The following is a 26,093-nucleotide window of genomic DNA, read 5'->3' on the forward strand; positions in this document are numbered from 1 at the left end:
ACTTCACATATAGGTTGACCAACAGTAGGTTCCAAGACTAGCTGGATTTGGTCATTGGTTGGGTCATTAAGACCCAAGATTGTCTCAGAGCAAATGGAAATAAAAATTGTTTTGGTTAGAAATCCTAAAGGTTTTCCCCTCCCAGATTCATTTTTTGACTAGCTAAAAGAGACCATTCTCTGTCTCAGTTTTTTATCTAGTCTTTATCACTAATTGGGAATTGCCCGAGACCTTTTAAAGGCCTTAGCTTATAAAGGTCAAGTCCAACCACAGTATCCACAGCAATATCTGAGTCCTCCTGATCTACATCTTACTAGGAGATCCAGATGGTTTGGGAGGGGAAAGTGAGGCAGGTGATTTGCACAAATCTCCCTCACTTAAATCCAATTCATTTGCATATTATGGTATCACCTCCCTGATGTCATGGTCTCCATGGAGAACAAAGAACAAGAAAGAAGGAGGAAGAGGAGGAGGATGAGAAAGAAGAAAATAATATTGGATATTTATTTTGATTGTTCCAATTGCATTGGGATTTTATTCAAATTATTCCAACTTATTCCACTTATGTTTGAATTTTATTCCAATTTATTCCAATTATGTTGGCATGTTTTCCATTTATTCCAATTTTATTAGAATTTCATTGTAGTTTATTACAAATCTATTGAAATTTTATTTTAATCATTCTAATAAAGTTGAAATTATTTTTTCCCAATCGAGTTCACAGAACGATTGAAATCTAACCACAAGCCCCTCAGAGTCCATGAATCCTAAATTTAGAACCTCTTTAAGCTAGTTCCCAAGCCTATTGGAGGAAGTTTGCAATAAGGAGTGGAGTGCTGACTGGACCAGCTGAGCAAGGTTCTGATGAAGGTTCTGAAACTTACAAGAAGCAGTGGGACTTTGTCAGTTTCCTGTCCTCCCTGGATCTCAGCTTGTTGCTCTCCCAACAAGGGCTGTATTACTGGATCCCTTCTTGCTCCAAAGCTCTAAACCTGTGAGTTGGAGTTCACTGGCTGGATCTGTCTGTATATGGAACTTCCCTGATCTCCCTGCCAAGTTGTCTTTCTGATTCCCAGCTGACAAGCCCAGTCTTCTCTTCCTGTGGAGGGAGTGGTGTTTGCTCTTAGAAGGCAGAAACTGGCAGAGAGAGGAGAGCGGAAGCACAGAAGAGAGGCTAGGTCTTCCTGGAGTTCTCACTGGCTGATTCATAAAGCCAGCTGGAGCAGCAGCTTCAAGAAGACAAACACAGCTTGAGCTTTGAACACTACTTCGATAGCCTCATATCAGGAAGAGGTAAAGGGAGGAGGAATTGGGCTTGTCTGGCCTTCCTGCCAGAGCCGAGAAAGATGCAGCTCTCTCTGGGAAATATGCTCCCTTCTTTTTGGGAAGGAGTCCCCCTACAGAACCTCCTTCTGCTCTCTGCCATCGTCCTGATCCTGGCACATTATCTGCAGAGCAGGAGACAACATCCAAACTATCCCCCTAACCCTCCCCGGCTGCCCATATTGGGCAATTTCTTCCAGATGGACCTCAAAAACCCCCAAGCCAACATCCTAAAGGTAAAAAGTGAGATGGGAGGGGAGAATCCACTGGATGTGAGGGGGCATGGGAACTGATGTGCTGGAATGGGCAGCCCCAAGCTGGGTGTCCATCTCTGTTCTGGACTTCTTAGTAAACAGTCTCTTCCTATGGAAAGCAAGTCTGGTTTGGGGCTTAGAGGGCCAGGTTCACAACCTCGTTCTGCCCTGTGGGACCTGGAAAAACTCCTCACATGTGGGATGTGTCCTTGTGGAGTTTCCTTTGGTACATAGTCAAGATTAGATGTTTGCCAAGAGCCCTCTGGCTCAATTTCTATGAATCTGATCCAATGAAATAATAATTGCAAAATGCTTTGCCTCCATTAAGCATTAGATAAACATCAGCTAAATTTACTATTATGCTTAAAAGGATAAGTGAGCTTCTTGAGAGACTGTCATTTGCTTTTTTTCTGTATCCCAGGGTTTAGCGGAGTATCCAGCATATAGTAAGCACTTAATAAATGTTCATTATTAGATTGATTGGCAGAAACTGCATAGGTAGCCTCTAAGGGCTCTTCAAATTCCAGAATCAGAGGTACTTAACCTGGGGCCATTGAATTATAATTAAAATATTTTTGATCACTCTTTTTTAATATACTTTGTTTCCTTTATAATCCTATTTATTTTATCTCATTCATTTAAGAACTTTTTTTTTTCTGAGAAAGGACCCATAGGATTAACTAGCCTAAAAAAGGGACAACAAAAATAACAGCAATTACTACTACAACAACAACATACAGACACATTTCTGAAGTTAAGAACCTACAGTCCATGACTGATCTCTGGACTTTGGACAAGCCACGTTAGGCCTCTGACATTCACTTCCCTTATTGGGCAATTCTGCATATTAATATTATGCTTCCAACATCCCAGTAGTGTTCCTTTCAATTAAATTCATCAAGTACAGGCAACAATTGTGTTTTTTTAACCTGACATATCAGACTATTTACTCATATTAGGGTCAGTCCCCTCAACTTCTCTATAAAGATTGTTTCATGTTTTTTTGTTTTGTTTTCATCCTGGACCCCTCTGGCAAACAATCTGATAAAATCAATGGACAGTCCCTCAAATTTATGGTTTTAAATGCATAAATGTGACTATATGGGAAACTAATGAAAATAAAATGCAGTTATCAAAATTTGATGAAAACCAAGTCACAACGACCCAGATCTTTTCAGAAGAAGTGTTTCTGTGAAATTGGCTTTTTTACTTTAATGTGAAACTACATTTATCCCTTTTGAATTTCATTGTATTGAGTTCAGCCTATCCATAGTCCATCTTTTTTTTTTGTTTTGTTGATACCATTACCAGCTATTCTTCACAGCTTAGTGTTGACTGCAAATCAGATGAACATCCTATCTGTGCCTTTGAGTAACTGATAAAATGTTAGACAGCCCAGGGCTAAGCACAGATCCAGGAGTAACCCACTGGGAAACTTTTACCTGGGACATCCAAAAGATTAAGTTCCTTCATAAGACTCATGCAGCTAGCCTTAGGCCTTTAGGATGCTGGGTCACTACTGTACATTTGTAGAGAACTTTGCATTCATGATCCCATTTGATCTTTAGCATAGTCCTTTGAGATAGTTATTACATATACAAAAAACAAATCTTGGAAAAGATCCAGTGAGTACTTCTGGGTTGGGTTCAAAAGTATGATTTAAGCCCTTATCCCATGTCACTCCTCATCTCACTTTTTTTGAGATCTAAAAATAGTCATCATCTGCTATCAACTTGAGTCCTTCACTACCTCAAGGCTTGGGCTCTACCTACCAAGCTTCAGATAAAGGTGTAGTGACATTTATGGGATGTCTTAACTGAGAACAATTCTTCTTAAGTCCAGAGAAGCTTTTTGACCATGATCAGTGTTGATTTTTCCTCAAATCTCTCTCAAAGCCATCATCTAAGTTTTGAAAGGGCTTTGATTGGTGTCAGTGGAAGAAAGACCTAATCAATCATCAATTAACAAACATTTCATTAGTATCCCCTACCCTATGGGAGTATACATTCAAGTCACTCCAATGAATGAAGTGTTGACTTCTAAATCTTTCCCATGTCAGTTGTTCTTTGTCATATTTCATATTGTCTTGATGGTAACAGTGATTTCATAACCTGAAATATACTTCTCCCCCCTCTTGCAAGAAGTCTTCCTGATTCGTACCAAGTACTAGTTTCCCCTGGAATCGCTTCTAATTTTCTTTGTATGTATTCTGCATTTAATTATATATGCACAGATCATTTCTGTCCAATGTCAATTCCTCAACAGAAGGACTGTTTGGAATCTGTGACTGTCAGCTTAGCTCTTGCCATCGAATTTGGGATATATTTGGATGATTCACTTTTTCTCAGGGTGAGCTGAGATGAATTCAGTGGAATTAGATCAGACCGAATTGAGTGAACTCCACTGGAATTGTTTTATATTTCTAAAATGTCATTCAATAACAATATAGACAAAAAATAGCCTGAAGAAAAATGGGAGTTTTCAACTCAAATTGATTCTTTTTCAGCTAGCCAAGAAATATGGAAATGTTTTCTGCTTGTATTTGGGCAATCTTAATTTAATGGTGGTAACTGGATTGCCACTGATCAAGGAGGTTCTGCTCAATCAAGACCAGGTGTTCATTGATCGTCCTCAAATCCCTGTCCACTTCCATGTCTTTAAAAGATTTGGTGAGTTCTTTGAATTATGATAATTTTTTTTTCATAACTAGGATTCTTTGAAAGATATTTGACTCTTGTCTTTCATCATTCCTGACATATTTCTATCCACTATAGATGTTTTGTGGCAAGAAGAAATAAGAAAAATCCTACTTTCATGTTTGAGACTGTTGGGGGAGAGGAATAGAATTGAGGGAAGAAGGTGATGAGAACAGTAGGGGTTCAAATTCATCTAATAGGAAGATAAGTTGAAGGGGCTTGGAGTTTTTAACTTGAGGACAAGAAAACTTAATTGATCTGGAGATGTTTGAAGGCATGGTCCCAGAACTAACAGCAAAGTTCAAGAGTTGCAGTGTGGTACAGTTTGCCTATATACTAGGAAGTTTTCTTACCAATCAGTTGTCCAAAAATGAAATGGTTTAAGGGATAGATTTTTCCCCTCATTTGAGATCTTCAAGCAAAAGCTCCTCGGTATATTTTGTTGGTATTATTTGTTAGGTAAAATTAGACTGGATTACCTTTGAGATCTCTTCGTACTTTGAAACTTTATGGGTTTATGATTTAGGCCTTTTTACACATGATGATGCAGGTGGCAGAAGAGCTACTTGGAAGATCAGTAAAATCTAAATCTCAAGTCAGTCTTTTTTTAATTCAATTTTTAAATTTAATTAATTTACGGATCAAAACAAGCAGTTGTATAATACATTTCAATAAGAAATGATTGTACATGAAATGGCAAGTCTACTATGCACAACTTAATGTTTCTTTCAAAGATACAGCAATATTATCTTATAAATTTTTTCCCTCCATTTTTCCTTCCCTAGAGATGGATAACATTAGACACTAATTATATACTTACATATACATATACAGACACATACATATGCATGCAAAATTATACTATATCATACTGCTTTCATTTCTTTTTTCTGGATATAGATAGCATCCTTCTTCATATGTCCTTTATAATTAATTTGGTTATTTTTAATAGACAAAAATAACATTCACTCTAAGTCATTGTTATTACTACATACATTGTTTTCTTGGTTCAGCTCACTTCTATATTCATTATTTTCTGCAAGTCTTTACAATTTTTTTCAAGTTCAGTGAACTCATCATTTCTTATAACTCAGTACTATTCCAACACAATTATATGAGACCTTGTTCAGCCAATTGATGGACATTCCTGCAATCTCCAACCTTTTGCCACCACAAAAAGAGCTGCTATAAAACCTTAGAACATACAGTGTTGTGTCCTGCTTTCTAGATCCCTCAAGTTGGGGTGACAAAACATACCGAGCTTTCTAGATACCCCACACTGGGGCGATTAGGTTTTTGTGTCTTGCTTTTAGAGCCCCCATGCTCGGGGCAATTAAAATACACCATCTTAGTGAAGAAGTGAAGAGGCAGGACTTTCTCAGGATGATGGAAATATAAGTACTCTCATATACCCTCATATTCTTATGTAACCAAAACAACACTGAGCTTGTGCTAACTATATACTGTGCATGTGGGACCACATGAACAACTTGCTATTGTATGTAGTTTGCCACCTGGTATCACTCTTCCATCTGGTATCACTCGTGCACCTGAGATCACTCTGCTTCAATCATAACACAGGTTGTCACCACTCCCTGACTTCTCAGGAAGGCTGAGAACTCTTAGGGGAGCTTAGGAGCTGACACAGACATTGTTAGCAGGTTTCCTCTGGGCTGAAGGGTTTTATACCTCACCCAGAGTTCCTCCCATTGTCTATGACCCTCTACAATACAGGTTCTTTTCTTTAATTGTCTTTTCAAATAGAGAAAATATAGTACTCCTGGGGCAAAGAATATAGGTAGTTTAGTAACTCTTTAGATATAATTCTAGACTGCTCTCTTAGATCAGTTGGATCAGTTCACAATTTCACCAACAATGAAATAATGTCCTAATTTTTCCAAATTCCCTCCATCCCCTACTGCCTTCCTCCTTAATCATTTTAGTTAATCTGGTAGATTCATTTCTCTAATCATCAATAATGATTTAGAACATTTTTATATGAATATAAATTATTTCAATTTCTTCATTGGAAACATCTTATTTACTTTGACCATTTATCAGTAATGGAAAAACTTGTATTCTTTTAAATATGAAAAGAAATTCTATATTTTAGATATAAAACTCTTATGTAACAAAGGACCTATAAATTGTTGTATTGGTCCAGAATACTTATGAATAATTATTATCTCTACAATTATTAAATATTTCATTTGTATAGAAATTGTTTTTTGGTTATTTTGTTTATATACCTCCTGGGTTTTGTTCTATTCTGTTTTTGTTTTTTTATTTGCGTTTTCTGTAAATGGACTCCCACATATTCTATATTCTTGAGAGTTAAAAAAAAAGACATTTAAAATCACTCTCTCTCCTTGCAGAATTTCATTTGTAATCTCTTACTGGGGAAATCAGAAGCTCATATTATATGTACCCCAAGATACAACATCCACTTTTAGACCCTTAGCATCTTTGACTCCTAACATCTATATTTCCTTAGTCTTTAGATTTTCTATGTTACCTCCAGTTAAACTTAAACTTATTTCTACAATTAATGTGTAAGTTCGTTGGTAGCAAGAACTTACTTTGTATACCCAACAGAGTATTTGCTACATAATAGGGTTTTTTCCTTTTAAATGCTTATTCAATTGAATTCCATTACTAATAGAGAAAATAACTACACTGATAAAAGTGAAAAAAAGTGATAAAAGTGAAAAAGTGATAAAAAGAACTTTTGAAATATTGATATAAATTATTATTATTTAGGCTTATTCATGTCTAATGGCCCAGCATGGAAACACCAAAGAAGATTTGCCTTAATGACCCTTAGGAATTTTGGTTTGGGGAAGAAGACTCTGGAAGATCGTATCCGGGAGGAGGCCATGTATCTTACTGAGGCTATCAGGGAAGAAAAAGGTGAGCACTAGTTAGGCAGAGATACATTCAATTTCTTGTGATTGCCTTTTTGGCCAAATGATCATTAAAGAGAACCTATAATTTGGCGTGGGAGAAGCAGGGGAAGAGAGATCCTGCCTCAAGTAGACAAGAAAAATGTACTCTCTCCTTCCCTAAGTCCCCAACAGAATGTTTTCAAAGATCCAAGATTTCTTTTTATCTTATGTCTTCCAGGGGAACAAAGGAAAAAGCCATTGATAGTAGATTCTCTTGAATGCAAATATAATCATTTTCTGTCATGAACAGATTGAGTACATGTGCCTTCAAGTGTTATTCATGGCATCCTGACTTGGCTGGTCACTCCAGACACACACACACACACACACACACACACACACACACACACCCTTTCCTTTATTTTCTGCCACTGCCCTTATTGAATTTTTTTTTCCTACCCAGTCTTTTTTCCTTTTCATTTACTAAGTCCGTTATTTCCTTTTTTTTTTTTTTGGTATCTTTCCTCTCATTTTTTTCTTCTACCTTGCTTTTCTCTTCCTACTCCTTAGATTATTTTCAATAATATATATATTAGGATGTATACACATAAATGATAAACAGCAATGTTTGTATATCTTAAGATTTTGGTTGTTTTCAATTAGTCATTTATTTTCTTTCTTTCTTGTTCTAATTCCCATTGGGGGGGGGGGGGAAACCTTAAGAATACATATCCATAGTCAAGTTAAATTCTTACATTGGCTATGCCCAGAAACACATATTATGCAACTTAAGTCTGTCAGAAGATAGGTAGTATCATTTCTAATCCTCTGAAATTGTAATTGTTATTGGATTGATCCAAGTTCCAAAGTTTATCCAAGTTATCTTTCTTTTCACAATGTTGCTTTTATAGATATTAATTATTTTATACTTCTTCCTCTTTCTATACTTCTTTTTCCTTTTATTCCTCTTCTCATCCTCATTGACCACTGTAATGTTCTGGTTAGCTTCCTGGAGGTCCCTGGACCAGCCTTGGTTTCAGCAGAATAATTACCACAAGAATAGTTAGGAATAAAGAACAAAGCCTTTATTATCTCCTTCACAGTCTGTCTCCTTCTCCTGAGGCTGGGCTAGCTTTCTGGGGGACCTTCAGAAGGGCCTTGGTCTCAGTGGAGAAGAGAAGGAGGCAAGCCAGCCACCATGAGGGTCTCCGTCTTCAAGTCTCTTTGAGTCTTCCTCTAGTTCTGACTCTGACCTTTTAAATACTCTATTACAATTAAATCCATTCATCATACTGAGTATAAACCAATAATTATATCACTAAGGAACCATTATTTTATATGATTAAATGAATCATACTGAACTAGAAAACTATTAATCACCATGTTAAACTAGATAACCATTGTCTTATTAATTCCACTGAGTTAATACCTTATTGTAAGAATTCTTGCCTCAAGTATATTTCTCCAGAGTTCTGGTCCATTGCAGACCAACCCTCTTTCCTCATCTTCTGTGGCTTCTATTTCTTATCACAGATTTAGATAAGAATGTACCTTGAAACCCATCAATCAAAATCTCCTACCATTTTGCAAATGGGTGACTTAGGGAGTGAAATAGTTAAATGACTTGTCCACAGTCAGGCAATGAATATAATATTTCAAATATTGGGCTAAATCCTGGGGATATAAAGAAAGGAAAAAAAAAGAGAATAATTGTCCTGAAGGAGCTCTTAGTCTAAGGGCAAGGTGGGGGTGTATAACATGTAAACAACTATGTTCAACACATTATAGACAGGAGAAACTAAAAATAACCAACAGTGGAAAGGAATTAGAATTAAGGTTATCCAGCTAGTAAAAGTCTGAAGTAAGATTTGAGTAAATGCCTAAGGGAGGTCAGTTCTTCCTGGCTCCAAGTCTAGTGCCTCATTCATTACTTTATACTGCCTCCCTTCCTTATTCATCTCATTTATTTTTGCTTCATGCAAGTATCTCCAGTTTTATTTCCAGCTCTACCATTTACATGCATACAAGTAGCCCATAGATTCTTTTCCTCAATTGATGCCTAACCTTAATCACTGAATGGGTGTGGCTTCAGTCAAAATGAGACCTGTTGAAGATGTTAACAAAGACCAAAGTCTCCCATTGCATTGAGGGCCATCTCTGGTAATCCTGATCTTTATCTGGCCACTGGACCCAGATAACTTTGGAGGGGGAAAAAAAAAAGAGTCAGGTGGCCTTGCACAGCCCTTCTCCACTTACACACAATTTATTCACATGTCATGACATGTCCTCCATGATCCTCTTCAGGAAAAAAGGAAGAGCAACAACAAAAATATATCTATAGGCACAAATGCATATTTGTGCCCATGCCCATTAGAGATATGGGCACACCTTTGTGAATTTATGAAAATGATATGTCAATTATAGAACATAGATAGAGGGTGGAAGGTTCCTCAGAAGTTACCTAGTCCAACACCCTCATTTTACTGATGAATAAATGTAAATAAAGGCAGAGAAAATAACTTATTCAAAGCCAAATTGGTAATCCATGTTGAAAAAAAAAAACTATGTCCATCAAATCCCAATCTTTACTGAAATGTTAAAGTGTATGTGGTCTTTTTTTTAGCTGGTTATGAACAGTAATAGCAAAACAGATATGTACTTGAGGGTGGAGTGAGGGTGGATGAGGAAAAAAAAACCTGTTTAGGAGAAAACAGGAGAAAATTCTGTTGGATTCCTTTAAAGAATATGTGTAACATGAAGAATTGTCTGTCCCCTTTATCTATTAGGGCAGCCCTTTGATCCCCACTTTCAGCTCAACAATGCTGTTTCTAATATCATTTGCTCCATAACTTTTGGGCATCGCTTTGAGTACCATGATTCTCAGTTTCGGGAGCTGCTGAAGAGTTTGGATGATGTCACAGTGCTTGAAGGCAGGTGGGAGTGCCAGGTAACAGACCATCCCTTCCTGAGCAGGGCTGGCTTAACTTCAATAAGTTCATGGACTCCCTCAATTGGAAAAGACGCAAGAATGGCTGTGAGAATTGGTAGGAGCCAAGTGTTTTGGGGCATGCATTTACAAGAAGTAAAAGGAAACAGTAGGGGACAGGAAAGAAACAAGATTTTTATAAACAGTGACATGAAAGAATATGCCTAGGGGATCCATGCTGTCCCAGAACACTGTGATCTCCAAATAATAAGAAAAAAAATACACAGTTTTAAATTTATCTAAAATCTTGTCCCAGATTACCATTTTACAAATACTCATTAAAGTATTCATTGTATGTCAAGTACTGTGCTAGGAGAAGGGGATACAGTGACAAAAATTGAAGAAGTCCCTGACCTCTGGTGGTTTACATTCTGTTGATAGAAACAACATGATTTCAAGTGTGTGTAAATAAATAAATCCAATGGGAAAAAGTTTTTAGGAGTGGTGTTAGAAACCAGCAGGATAAGGAAAGACTTCATGGAGAAATTGTCTCTTGAGCACAATTTGAGAAAAAGTAGAAATTTTATCTTCTCCAGGGGAAAGAAAAGGAGAAGGAAAAAGGAAGGAAGAGGGAGAGGGAGACATACACATAGAGCTAAGAATCGGGGGGGGGGTTAGGTTGAGGAAGATGAAAAGATAGGGCAGTGAAACAGGAACTGATACTCATTCTCTTTTTATATTATTTAGCTCTTCAATATATTTCCTTGGATAATGAAATTCTTGCCAGGAGGTCACCAGAAATTCTTTGGAGAATGGAAGAAGCTAGAATCTTTTGTAGAACAGGTGATTAAACAACACAAGGAAAATCTGAACCCAGAGGAGCCCCAAGACTACATTGATGCTTACCTAAAGGAGCTGTCCAAGGTAATGGAGACAATGTGGAATGTTGGCACTGTGTGTTTAAAACCTGGAAACATGAAGAATTGGGAAGGGTAATTATTAAATTTTTTCAAAATTTCCCTCATCATATAGATATCATTCCTCAAATACAATCATGGCAGGTAAAGAGCACAGGTAATGGAGGTTGCTGTTTTGGTTATAATGCAGAGATCACGATTTTTATTTAGAACCAGCAGATGTCATAGGGTGTATTGAGTTCAACCCCCTGTTTTTATAAGGGGGAAAACAGACATAGGTTAATTGATTTGTTGTAGTCACACAGTTAATAGGTATATTGAGGTTGGATTTGAACCAGCTCTTTGTTTCCAAGTCAAGTATCCTTTTTTTTTTTAAATTAAAACTTACTGATTGTGATTGTGCTGGCTCTAATATTTCATTCCTATGAATTCATCTCTCAGCTCCAAGCTTTTCTCATCTATAATATTAAGTTCATATATACCTAATCTAATGAGAATTATTGTATGTATATTCTTTGCAAACCTCACAACACTGTAGAAAGAAGTTAAATTATCAGTTTTATATACACAATCAAAATATAACCATCTCTGGGAATTTGTGCAATGGAAGCAGCATTTTAACCTATGTCACTCTGAAATACCCTTAAGTCTGTTTAAAATATAATTTAAATATTTAACAAAATAAACATAAATGCATGAGAATATAGATAATACAAATCATATGTAGTCTCCAGGGATCCTTACATATAGGTTAATGACCCATTTCTATTTGAGTTTAAGCTTATTAGGTCTCCTTTCCAACTTCAAGATCTTGTGATTACTTCCTTTATAATGAAAGTTACCTGCCAGGTCCTGAATTTATGAACCAAGTTTACTTGAGAACAAACCATTTCTGAGTCTCAGTATCTTCATTTGATAAAAGGTGATACCAATAATATTGTACCCAATCCCATAGGATTATGGAATAAGTAGCTGGTAAATTAAAGCATTGTGAAAGAATTAATCAATGAGATAAAATACCTATTTTAACTAGAAAAATAAAAATGCTAAAAAAAAATAACAAAACTGCACTAAGGTGCATATGATACATCAAGATCTGCAGAACTGTTTGTGTTCCCACCCACCCTCATCTCCCCCTACATACACATAAATGGAGGTATTATCTCCATTTTACAGATGAAGAACAGAATAAAGAATTTGTCCAACAATTGTGGAACGTAGACCATATGAACAAAGTTCTTTTTATTTTGTGCTCTATTTCAAGAGCATGAAATAGGGGAGACATGAACCTAGAACTAAAGGAAGGTCATCTAGGCAACTATATTGTACATGGATAGAGCAAAGTGCTACCAAATTCCTTTTATGACACAAAATGGTGCCAATATCTAAACCAGGAAGAAGAAGAAAAAAACCAAAAAGTATAGATCAATTTTCCTGATGAATATTGATAAAATTTTTAAAGAAAAAAATTACTGTTAAGGAGATTGCAGCATTATATCACAAAATTCATATGCTATGACTGGGTGGGATTTATACCATAAATGAAGGTCTGGTTAGTATTAGGAAATCTGTCAGCATAACTAATCATATTAATAACAAAACTAACAAAATCATATAATTATATGAGTAGATGCAGAAAAAGTTTTGGACAAAATCCAACGCTCATTCCCCTTAAAAACAACTAAAATAAATTATATGGAATAATGGAGCCTTCCTTAAAATGATAAGTAATATTTATCCAAAACTATCAATCATAATCTAAAATGGGAATAAGCTAGAAGCCTTGCTCATATGATCATGGATAAAATAAGGATGCTCATTATCACCACTTTTATTCAGTAGTACTAGAACTGATAGTTTTAGCAATAAAAGAACAAAAAAAGAAATTGAAGGAATTTAAATAAATGATGAGAAACAAAAATTTCATTCTTTGCAAATGACATAATGATACCCTTGAAAATCAACTAAAAATCTACTTGAAATAATTAACTTTAGCAAAGTTGCAGGATACACAACAAAACATAAAAAAATCACTATTTTCATGTATTACCAGTAAAACCCAGAAAAAAGATAGAAAGATAAAAATCATTTAAAATAACTGTAGATAATAATAATAATAATAATAAATTCCCTTGGAGTCTATTTGCCAAGACAAACGCAGGAACTTCACAAAATATATTTCACACAAATAAAATCAAATATAAACATTTGGAGAAATATCAATTGCTTGTGTGTAAGTCAAATCAATATAATAAAAATAACAATTCTGCCTAAATTGACTTATCAGTGCCATACAGTACAAGCTATCAAATTATAGAACTAGAAAAAAATAACAGCTAAAATCATATGGGAAATGAATAGGTCGAGAATATTAAGGGACTTATTGGGTAAAAAATTCAAATAAAGGGAACCTAGCTATAATAGATCTCAAAATAATTCTAAAATATTTTAGAATCATCAATCATCAGAATTATCTGATACTGGCTAAGAAATAGAGTGATAGATCAGTGAATTGATTAGATATACAAGACATAGCAGTCAATGACCGTAGTAACGTGAAGCTCTAGGATCAGAAACCACTAATTGACAAAAACAGGGAAAACTGGAAAACAACGTGACAAAAACCAGGTATATGCCAACATCTTATACAATATAACAAGATATTATGAAAATGGATGCACTATTTGGACAAAAAAAGTATGATACCATAAGCAAATTAGAAGAGCAAGGAATAGTTTACCTGTCAGATCTATAGTGAAGGGAATAATGTACAATTAAACAAGAGATAGAGTATTTATGAGATGCAAAATGGATAATTTTGATTACATTAAATTAAAAAAGTTTTTGCACAAATAAAACCAATGCAACCAAGAGAGAAGAAAAGCAAAAAGGTGGGAAAAAATTTTTACAGCAAGTGTCTCTGATAAAAGCCTTACTGAGATGAGCCTACTGAGATGCTAATGCTCTGTTAGTGAAGTTGTAAACTTATCAAGTCATCAGTTGGAGAGAATTTGGGAAGTTTCCCTAAAGGCAATAGATATATCCATTCTCTCTAATCCAACAACATCAGTAGTATATCTGTATTCCAGTGAGATCACAAAAAGGGGGAAGAATGAACATGTACAAGAATATTTATAGTAACTCTTTCCATGGTCTAAAAATTGAAAATTGAACGAACTGGAAATTGAAAGGATTCCCCTCAGCTGGGAAATGGTTAAACAAGTTGTGATGTATAAATATAAAAGAATATCATTTTTCTATTAGAAATGATGAGCAGGTGAATTTCAGAAAATCCTGAAAAAGCTTACATACCCTGATGCAAAGTGAAGTGAGCAGAACTAGAAAAACTAGTGGAAAAAAGTATCAGAAATGTCAGATGCTCAAGTATGATTGACCTAGCTCTTCTAAGTAATATAATGATCTAAGACAAATCCAAAAGACTTATTCATGGTGGAAAATGCTATTCACAATCAGAGAATGAATTGATGAATCTGAATGTAGATCAAAGAATACTATTTTAATGTTTTTATTTCATACTTCATAATTTTCTTCCTTTTGTTCTATTTCTTGTTTCATAACATGACTAAAAGGGAAAATGTTTTACACGAATGCACATATAAAGCCAATATCAAAGTGCTTACAATCTTAGGAAGGGTGAAGTGGGAGGAAGAGAAAAAAAATTTGAAACTCAAAATTTTATATAAAAATTGGAAAAAGAATACTTCAAGTTTAAAAAACAAGAAATAGGAGCACTCAGTCTTAGCAACAGTTACTATATTTTGAGGCTTAACCTCAAAATCAGCTACCTTGATCTTCCCCAGGCTCCATTGAGGATGCAAATTTCTCATGCTTGGAGAGAGCTATAATTTATTTTTGTGTTAACCAATTGATCTTTGTCTTTTTAATTTAAGGATAACATCCATTCTAGTTTTAATGAAAAAAATTTAGTCTTCTGTACCCTGGACCTCTTCTTTGCTGGAACAGAGACAACTTCAACCACTCTGAGGTGGGCACTTCTTTATATGGCCCTTTATCCGGAGATCCAAGGTACAGTGATGACATGAGGTTATGTACTTCTGTAGAATTCTGCCCTAAAGAATTTATAGGGAGTTTGTGAATTTTCCAAGTACTTTACACACATTATTTTCTTTTAATTCTTATTGCAATAGAGCATTGATCACTGTTTTTTCACAATCATACAGATCCCCTTTTAACATCAAAATTTCTTACAATGTCCCATATGATAGTAGTTGCTGACTAGAGCAGTAAAGAGAGGATGGGTTTGGAATCAGAAAGATGTGCCTGATGCAGGTATTTGCTAATCGTGTTATATTGAGTAAATCATATAACTTCTCTAAGATTCTGGGTCCTCAAGTGTAAAATGGGGATAATAATAGCCATTACTTCCTATGTTGTTCTGAGAATCAAACAAGTTGAAAAATATCAAATGTTTTGTAATCTTTAAAGTGTTATATAAATACAAATTACTGTATTATTATTATTAATATTTTAGTGTACTAAATTTATTGAAAAATTCTGATAACAAAAATATTTAAAAATGTATTTGTGTGCTTTTTAAAATATTTTTAAAAGTGTCCATAGATTTAAAAAAAAAGAAACACTTAAGTAAAGAGTACATTAATTCAATCTATAGAGGGTCATAAGGTCTTTAGAAGTTATCTTAGAGGCCTATAAAATCCCAACCTCTCATTTTAAGGATGTGGAAGCTGAGGCTGAGAGAGCCCACGGCTTCATCTCCAAGACACCTAGTTGCTTCTCCCTTAAGAGCCCCATCTTTGGAAAGTCAAGACTTGATAAAATGTTCTGTTCCATTGCCTAGTATTTTATGACATGTTTTATGTCTTCCTTAAGATAAAGATCAGAATAAGGATCAATAGACTGATTATGGATTTTCAGATCTCTTCCAATAATTATTTAGAGAGAAATCCACAGTTTCCAGGTTGGAAACCCCTGGACTATATACATTTTTGTTTCCTTTAAGGTAACTTCCAGAATGGACTTTCGGCTGTTTCGGCTACCTTTCTTAGACAAAACCCCAAGTAGGCTTCTAAGTAGCCATTTAGCATCACAGAAATCAAATAGATACTTATTATGTGCTTACTATCTGCCAAACACTTGGGACATAAATACAGAAAATGATAGCAACAGAAACTGAATAAAGAGTCAGAAGATTGTTTTCTAGTGCAAGCTTCCCATGTAGGTGGCCATGAGACTTTGGACAAGACATTTGAGTTATTAAATAATTATTTTGTGGCACACAGAGAGAAATATTAAGGAATTCAAAGAAAAGCAAACAAAAAAAATAAAAACAAATCAACCAACAAACAATGTAGCAAGGCCCTGTTTTCAAGGAATTTGCAGTATAATGGGAAAGAGCAAAAAGTTATGGGCAAGCAAGATATAAACAGAATAAATAGGAGAAAATCAACAGAAGTAAAATATTTCTCTGGGATACACACACACACATACACACACACATGTATATATGTCAAAGACTTAAGGGAAACAAAGGCAGTCTTCAAGTATTTGAAGGATTCTTGTGTAAAAGGATGATTAAACATTCCTTTCCTCAATTCCTCATTATCTCACCTACTCATTTGATCTGTTGTCAAGGCCTGCAAAATCCCTTGAATATTCTCTCTCATCCAAAATTATCCTCACCTTGGTCCAAGTTCAGTCTTCTCACACCTGAACAACTCCAATAGCCTGTGGTGGGTCTGCCTGCCTCATGTCTCTCCCCACTCCCATCCTTCCTTCATTCAATCACCATTGAGTGATTTCCCCCCACTCAGTAAACTCCAGTGTCACACTATCACCTCTAAGATACAATCCAAAATACCCTATTTGGCATTCCAAGTCCCTTTTAAACTCACTATTCTATAGTTCTAGCTTCGTTATCCAGTGGTTCTCAAAGTATGGTCTAGAGAATCCTGGAGATCTTTGAAACCCTTTTAGAAGGTCTACAAATTCAAAAAATAGATTTTATTTCCATTATGGTAAATGTCTATAATTATAATCCAGATAAACAAAACCTCTTTAGAGAGATCCTCAATAATTTTTAATAGGATAAAGATACTGAAAACAAAAGTTTGAGAACCACTGCTTATACCTTACTCCCTGAAACCTACTCTTTGATTTAGTACCTCTGGCATTTTGGTTGTTCCACCAAGAAGACCTTCCATCTTATGGTTCTGGACCTTTTCTCTAGCTATTCCCTTATTTCTGGAAGGTTTTTCCTCCTTATCCTTAGTTTTTGGCTTCTTGCATCTTTCAAATCCCAGATGGAAACCTACCTTCAGTGAAAAGTCTTTCCCAATATACTTCAAATTTTGTGTCTTCCCTCCATGATATCTCCAATTTATCCTGCTTGTCTCTTGTTTGCATGGTATCTCCATCATTAGATATTAAACTCCTTTGAGGACAGGGTTGTCTTTTGCCTTTCTTTTTCTTTTAAGTGTTAGTTCAGTAGAGTTCTGGACAGAGTAGACACTTAATGTTGACTTGACTTGAAATAACGTTTTTTCTGGCTACAGACTTCAGAAGTTCTTTCTCAGGGATAAGTTCACATAGGGAGTCAAGTTATCTTAGTTCTAAATTACCACTTGTTTTTCAGAACTGTCACCTATACATAGTTGATTTGTAAATCAGGTTATCAATGGCCATTAAATGCAAAGCTAAATAAATAAGTATAATATACATAAGTAAATTTAAAAACCTTAGAGACAGGTTAGTCTAATCTGATCATTGTAGAGCTAGGGGAAACAGGGCCAGGTTCAATGACTTGCCTAGGGACACTAAAGTGTCACATTCCTAAATTCCTTCTCAAATACAACATCCTTATTTGTCTTTAATCAGTCAAGTCTCTGCTTTTCCAAGTTATAGGTTTTGGCACCTTTGGTTTGATACTTATCAAATCAAACATTTATCCAACCATATGTATGAATGCAGTTCTTCCACAGGATCAAATAAAACTGAATAGGGGGGAAAAGAAAGCCTTGAGTTCAATTCTATCTACACTGGTGATTGAGCAAGTCACTTAACCTTTATCTTCTTTCCTTTACAAAATGGGGATACCAATAGCACAGTCCTCATGGCATTGTTATAAGGCTCATATGAGATAAAACCTTGTAAAATATTTTGCAAAATTTTAAATGTTCTTTAAATCTGAGCTATTTGTCTCAAAAAATTCTCCCTTTTCTTACTAGGCAAAATACAAGAAGAGATAGACAGGGTGATTGGCCAATCTCGCCAGCCTACCATGGCTGATAAGGAGAATATGCCCTATACTAACGCAGCTGTTCATGAAGTTCAAAGAATGGGAGATATTATTCCTTTCAATGGGCCCAAAGTGGCCACAGTTGACACCACAGTGGCAGGATATTATGTGCCAAAGGTAAATGACTTTTTCTCCCATGAGCCTGAAGGGACTCTATGGCTTCCATGTACCCTGGGAACTGGAGTTGAAGAAGACAAAACAAAAAACACAGACTATAGAACAAGTCTTGGTCTAGGATGCATGAATTTTGTCTTTCACATGTGGATCTTTTCCCTTCTTTTATGATCTCTTTGGGATACAGACCCAGTAGAGACACTGCCAGATCAAAGGGTATGCAGTTTGATAGCCCTTTGGGCATAGTTCCAAATTGCTCTCCAGAATGGTTGAATCAGTTCACAATAACCTCAATAATGCATTAGTATTCCAGTTTTCCCACATTCCCTCCAACATTTATCATCATCTTCTCCTGTCACCTTAGCCAGTCTGAGAGGTGTAAGGTGGTACCTCAGAGTTATTTTAAGTTATACTTCTCTAATTAATAATGATATAATCTTGTATTTAACCACTCTGTATCAAAGGTTTTGAGTGGGTTTTTTATCTGCAGTCCCATAAGTCTTTCATACTATCTGATACTTATCACCATAATTTCTTATAGGACTTCTCAAGGAATTTACTAATTTAAAGCACATTGCTTTCTGGGAAATTTACTGATTTTCAATTTGATTCATAAATAAGCATGAGTTAGGGTGGATCAGAGGCCAACTGGAAGGCAAATCCCCTGATGTCAATGGCATCAAACTTGCCCCAAAGGGGCAGTTTAGGATAAGGCATTTGGGGTTCATTTCTCCTGATATCACAATCTTGTGACCTGGAGTGAGTCTACCTTTTAATGTCTCAATTTACTCATTGTAAAATGAAAGGGATAAAGCCAATGATCTCTATAATTCCTTCCAGTTCTAAAGTTACAACTCTCTAAGACCAGAGTTCTTAACTTAGGATCCATGAGATCATTTTTTGTTTTATTTTATTTAGATTGGATTGCTATATTTCAACATAATCACTTTACTTTGTAATCCTATGTGTTTCATTCATTCTAAAACATGATTCTGAGAAGGGGTCCTAAGTCTTGCTAGTGGGATCCCTTGCCTTAAGAACTCTGGAGTTCCACAATAGGCTTGACTGCTAAAAAGCCCTATTATTCTATGCTCCCTCTGACTCTCAATTCCTCCATCTACAAAATGAGAGGGTGAGTCAGGTTACTTCTTCCTCAAAATTGGAGTCACTTTCCTTTTCTTGTTTCCAGGGGACTGTATTGACAACCAACTTGACTGCCTTGCACAGGGATCCCAAGGAGTGGGCTACCCCAGAAACCTTCAACCCAGAACATTTTCTGGAGAACGGTCAATTTAAGAAAAGAGAGTCTTTTCTGCCTTTCTCAATGGGTGAGTCACACTTAGTGGGGACGGAGCCCTAGGCTGGGGCTTTTTAATGTGAAGAAACTTTGCAGACTCTACTTCCTGACACTCACAAACATGTGAGGGTGTAAATACTAGTAAAAGTAAATGATTGGGAAATATATGTCAACTAAATGTAAAATAGCAGACTTTTAGGTAGCTATTTAAGGTCTACAAGAGATCACATCCCTTTGGAGCTTCACAGCCACCCCAAGAGGTAAGAGATTACAGGTACCCATTTTACAGATCAAGAAACTATATGTCTAGAAGAGTAAGTGATGAGCCCACAGCCATACAATATTGGGGTATTCAAAATGAAATCACCCCCAGGTCCCTGACCTCCATCCATTGTGCCTCCTGGATGCCAAACAGTGGTCACAGAAAATCTCTAACGTGGATTTGTAGTTCATTCACCACCAGAGCCCCTGCAACCTTTTGAAGAACAGCCTCTAAGTGAGTCTGGAAGGGACATGGCAGCCATTTGTCTGAGGAGACAGAGGGGACTGTTCTGAATTCTTTAAAGAACAGCAATGGGGGAGCAAAGTTCTATCTTCAGGTTGGGTTCTGTCTGATGAATTTACAGACTCTTTGCAAGGACCCCAGAGTTCTACCAGGCCCAACCATACCCACAAGTTCAGCTACTTAATCCTGGGTGTCCCAGGGCAATCTAACTGAAATGCCTGGGCCTCAATTTCCATTTGTGTTAAGTAAGGGCATCTGACTAGATGGCCAATAAGGTTCTTTTCAGTTCTGAGCCAAGACCCAAGAATCCCAAGAATTCAAACTAGAGGATCTGAGTTTTAATGATGTCTCTTCTTACTTGTGTGACTTGGAATAATTCAGACACTCTGAGAGCCTGTTTTTTATCTATAAGTGACAGGGTTGGAGTAGGTGGCCTGGAGGATCCCTTCCACCCTCAAATCCATGATATTCTGGTCCTAAGCAAATACAAAGGGATTTCAACATGGAGAAGGCTCTTACAAAGGAAGGCAACCTCTGAGCTGAGCCTTGAAGGAAGTTGAGGGTTCTAATGGTCAGGAGGGAAGAGAAGGTACTGATTAAGGTGGGGAAGCAGCCTGGGTAAAGAAACTCCCATCAGAGTTGCCTCAGTCATCCTTCTTGGAGAAGGCAAGGTCACTTATTAAGTATGGGATTTGGGGGAGTCCTTCCTTCATGGGTCATACTGAATGACACCTGAGGCACCAAATCCTATTTATATTCTTCACTTCCAAATTTACATTTATAAATATGTATTTTAAAAATTATAAAAATATTAAAACTAGTTCAAAATAAATATATTTATTAAATTTAATCTATTTATCAGAATTTGGAATTTAATAATTATATTTTTAAATATTTAAAAATATTTAAATCTTATTAAAATTAATATATATGTCATTAATATGGCACTTTACAATTTCCAAAGTGTTATCATCCCTACAGGGCCTATTTATTATCTCTCACCAGAACTAATGCAATAAACTCCTAAGTGATTTCTCTGCATCCAGTCATTTTGCTAAATCTTCCATCCTCCACCCAGATGCTACAATGGTTGTCCCTAAGTATCCATCTAATCCTATTATCCCCTGCCCCAACAGTTGCTCAGTGAGCTATGAAGGCTCCCTATTGCTTATAAAAATCAATGTTGATCAATTGGTTATTTTTTTAACTTAGCCTTATCTTGCCTTTTCCCCCCATCAACTATTTCTCCTGTCCTAGGAGCAATGGCCACAGTCATATCTTCTGACTCCACGCATTGGCCCTACCCTCTTGGTCCCCCTACTCTATATATATGAATTTGGTATTCTCTTTCTCACTAGAATATAACCTCCTTGAGGGCCACAATCATTTTTGCTTCTTCCTTTTGTTTCCAACATTTATTTTAGTGCCTGATATATTGCAAGTGCTTAATAGATATCCAGGAAGCTGGGTGATATAGTGAAGAGAGTGCTGGGTTTGAACTTAGGGAAACGAGTTCAAATTTGGCTCCAGACACTTATTAAGTAAGATTTGTTTCAATTTCCTCATCTGTAAAATGGGGAGAACGATAGTATCAACCTCCCAGTGTTGTTTTGAGAACAAAATCAGATATTTTTAGAGGATTTGCCAACATTAAAGCATTTCATAAGTGTCAGCTCATATTATTATTCTTGAGAATTTATTCAATGAATTTATTAACACTTCACCTGATGGTGATAAGTCTTGTTCCAGAGTCCTTTGTAAACTGGGAACCACTAAAAATAAGTCACCTCTTGTTACTGGAGAAGACCTTTCATCTATTACTTATGAGGCAGGGAAGGATATGATCGATCTTAACTTCCCTGAAACTCAGCTGCCAAATCTATAAAATGAAAAAGCTTGACTAGATTGCTTTCTGAGGTCCCTCTGAGCTCCATCTCTGATTGAATGATCCTCCTGGCTCCCAAGCTGGCCCTCTGTCAAATTTGAGTATGAATCTTCATCATCACTTTTCTTCAAGTGCCAGAAGAAAGACTGAAGGAGGGGAGCTGCTTTCCTGACATTTCTGAATGAACAATAACAGATTAAGAGTTGTTCAATACTCTGGGGTATTGAAAAGTCATAGAATTATTCAATTACTTTATTCCATACTATGAAACAGCTAGTTTGGCCAGCTCTTATGGAACTGAAGTTTCCTTAGTCTCCTTATGGCCAGACCAACACCTTCTCCCACCAGAAATAATTTGAGTTTCTTGAGATTGGATGGGTAATAGTAGTAGCAGTGGTGATAGTAGTAGTAGTAGTAGTAGTAGTAGTAGGTAACTAGTAATAACAGCAGGAGTAGTAATGTTAGTACTAGTAATACTAGACAATCCTTTAAGGTTGGCAAGATCCTTTATATCTTTACCCTGTAAAGTAGGTGCTATTATTATACCCATTTTACACATAAGGAAATTGAGATTGAGAGCACCTGGGTCACTTGCCCAGACTCACACAGCTTCTTAGTATCAGGAGTAGGATTTGAACTGAGGAATTCCTGATTCCAGGTTCAGCACTCTCCATTGAACTCAAGTGGCTTAAATTTAGAGCAGAAACCATTCTTTCCTAAGGCCGTACATGAGTCAGTTTTCAGATTCAGAGCCAGAAGAGCCCTTGGGGGTCACATCATCCAACTACTTCATTTCATAGATGAACAAACTTGGGCCCATTCAGTGATGTGTCCGGTGCCCTCTGAGTGAGAAGCATCCGAATTTGAACTCAGTTTTTCTGCCTACAAACATACTCTACTTAAAGTCTCTGAGGTGAGCAGCAGCATAGCAAAGTTGATATGGGGTCTGAAATGCAGGAAAGAAGGCTTGGATTCTGATTCCACCTCTGACATTTATTAGCACTGTGGCTGTGGACCAGTTAATAAATAATAGCCCTAAGCCCAGTCCCAATGCCAGGATTCACTTCCAGGCCCTTGAGATCCCCAACCCCAACCCCCAGATTGTGCCAAGCATTAGTGGATTTACTCTGATCTCCTTGCCTTTCAGGAAAGAGGGTGTGCCTGGGAGAACAGCTGGCTCGGACTGAACTCTTCCTTTTCTTCACCAGCCTGCTCCAGAAGTTCACGTTCCAGGCTCCTCCAAACACCCAGCTGAACCTGGACTCCCGAACTGGATTAACCATTTCTCCTGCCCCCTATAAAATCTGTGCCATTCCTCGAGAGATGTAATCAAGCCAGGCCTGGGGTGGGGGTGGGGGGCAATCTTCCAACGGACACAGGGGAAAATCTGGAACCATCCTCATTTTCCCTGCCTTTGGAGTTTGGCTGGGAACAGGGAGATAAGTCAAGGAGGGAAAAAGAGGGGAGAGACCAAAGGAGGATATCTGTGACCCAGTTTGAACACTCCCATTCAGAAAAAGGAGAGGTGTGAACATCAGCAAAAGGGAAGCACAGACTCCTTACTGGATATGAAGATTTGAAGGCTGAGTTCCAATCCCAGTCCTATCACCTACCAACTGGATGATTTGGGGGCAAGTCCCTTGAACCTTGGCTTCTGTTTTCAAATCTAAAATGAGGAAGAGAAAGATCTCTGAAGTCCCTTCTAGTTCTAAATCAACAACCCCCCAATTCTCTGAACAGAGAACCATTGCTTTTTTTCTTCCCCTGCCTCAACAGAGGAGCGAGATGGGGTTTTTGTTTGCAATGATTCCTCTCTCTCATTATAACTCATACAATGGATGTGATTTGAGGGAAGCTTTTTCAGGGAAGAATTTAAATGAGGTAGAGGAAGTGTTGATGATACTTAGTTTGATGATAACGGTCCAAAGAAATCCTTATAGATTGTGAACTCCTTGTGGGCAGTTTTTCTGTCTTTGGATTTACAGCATCCAACCCAGTGACCAGTCTAGAGAAGGAGCCCGATAAATATGCCTGATTGCTTGATCTCTAACTATTGACTTTTATGTTATTTCGTTTGACTTTCAATGTGTGAAATATTAATTCATAAGTTGATGAGCTAAGTTCCTCATCCCTATGAAAAGAATTGTTATACATGATAAATTATAATTATTCCACTATTAATTATATTCACATAGGTTAGGAATGCCCTGATCTTTGCTTTGCTCACCTACTAAAATTCTCCATTCTTGTTAAAGTTTCCGTGTTTCTATCAAAGGTGCTTACACAAGTTATATTTCCATGCTGGTTATGGAAACCCTTATAAAACCCAAGTGAAATAGAAGATGGAAGGGCCTATAGTAATCTATAATATGATAAGCCCAAAGATTCAAGCTTTTGGAACAAAAACTCATTACTGGACAAAAAATTTAAAAAAATAAATTTAAAAAAATATTCTGGAAAAACTAGAAAAGAATATGGCACAAATTAATTGCAGATCAACATCTGATGCACCATACCAACATAAAGTCAAAATGGGTACATAATTTAGATATAAAAGATGATACCCCAACCAAATTAGGAGATCACAGAATAGTTTATCTATTAGATCTATGAATAAGGGACAAATTTAGGATCAAATAAGATATATGAGCATTGCAAAATGTAAAACAGAAAATTATCTTTATGTAAAATTTAAAAAGTTTTATACAAACAAAATTAATGCAACCTAAGTTAAAAACAGAAAACAGAAAGCAGAAAATTATGGTGAAAATTACCAAGAAGTTTCTTTAATAAAGTTTTCATTTTTCAAATATATAAAGAATTTGTCCAAATTTGTGAAAATAACTCATTCCCTCAGTGATAAACTGTCAAAGGATATGAACAGGCAGTTTTTAGACAAATAAGTCAAAACTATCTATATTCACATAAAATAAAATGGTCTAAATCTCTATTAGAGAGATGCAAATTAAAACATCTCTGATGTACCCCATATCTAAGATTATTTAAGATGACAAAAAAGGAAAGTGAAAAACATTGGAGGAGATGTGGGAAAACTGGGCCCCTAATGCATTGTTGGTGGAAATGTGTAATGATCCAACCATTCTGGAGAGCAATTTGAAACTATTCCCAAAGGGCTATCAAACTGTTCTTCACCTTTAACTGGGAAATACTACTTCTAGGTCTATATCTCACATAAAAATGAGGAGGAAAATATTGGTAAAAAAAAATATTTATAGAAGTTCCTTTTGTGGTGGTTAAGAACTGGAAATGGAAGTGATGCATGTCATGTGACAAACTAGCTCTGAAATTGGCTTGTGATTGAATATTGAGTTACAGAAATGATTTTATAGCAGAATGATTTCATAAAAACTTTAAAAAAACCATGTGAATTGAAACAACGTAATGTGAACACCACCAGGAGAACATTGTGTATAGTGACAGCAATATTGTACAATGAAGAACTGTAAATAATGTAGCTATTTGCAGCAAAACAATACTCCAAGATAAGTCCAGAATAATGATGAAGCATATTTTCTTTAGAGAAAGAACTAATACTGCCTAAATATCAACTGAAGCAAAGTATTTTTCACTGCCACTTTTCATTTTTTTTTAGCTTTCTTGTGCAAAATGATTAATTTGGAAATGTTTTATCTGATGGCTTCCAATTTCAGCGAGGGGTAAAGGGTAGGAAGAGATAGCATTTATAACTCAACATTTAAAATAATGTTAAAAATTGTTGTAACATGTAATTTGGAAAATTATATATATATATATATATATATAAATATATATATATATATATTTAAAATTTCAAAAAGAGATATTCCATTTTAGTAAAGGTTTTTCATTTGAACATAATTAGAAATTGAAAATATTTTATTATAAATAACTTATTTGAAAAGCATTGTGTTGAAATTGATTTCTCTATGATTTATTCATTCTTTTGTATACTTTTTGTTATTATTGCAATTATGTCAACTGTTAAGATAATTGA

General features: G+C 36.0%; 1 protein-coding gene across 1 annotated transcript; it reads left to right on the forward strand.

Moving 5' to 3' along the window:
- The first annotated feature begins 891 nt into the window (after nt 1–891).
- On the forward strand, nt 892–25,862 carry LOC100921692 (cytochrome P450 2J2). The gene is made up of 9 exons (XM_023501685.2): nt 892–1,559; nt 4,084–4,246; nt 7,034–7,183; nt 9,945–10,105; nt 10,832–11,008; nt 14,913–15,048; nt 18,228–18,415; nt 19,602–19,740; nt 23,247–25,862. The coding sequence occupies exons 1-9, from the start codon at nt 1,347–1,349 to the stop codon at nt 23,426–23,428; spliced, it is 1,509 nt and encodes a 502-aa protein (XP_023357453.1). The 5' UTR covers nt 892–1,346; the 3' UTR covers nt 23,429–25,862.
- The last annotated feature ends 231 nt before the right edge of the window (nt 25,863–26,093 follow it).

The sequence above is a fragment of the Sarcophilus harrisii genome, chromosome 4 (assembly GCF_902635505.1).
Source record: "Sarcophilus harrisii chromosome 4, mSarHar1.11, whole genome shotgun sequence".
NCBI classification, from domain to species: domain Eukaryota; kingdom Metazoa; phylum Chordata; class Mammalia; order Dasyuromorphia; family Dasyuridae; genus Sarcophilus; species Sarcophilus harrisii.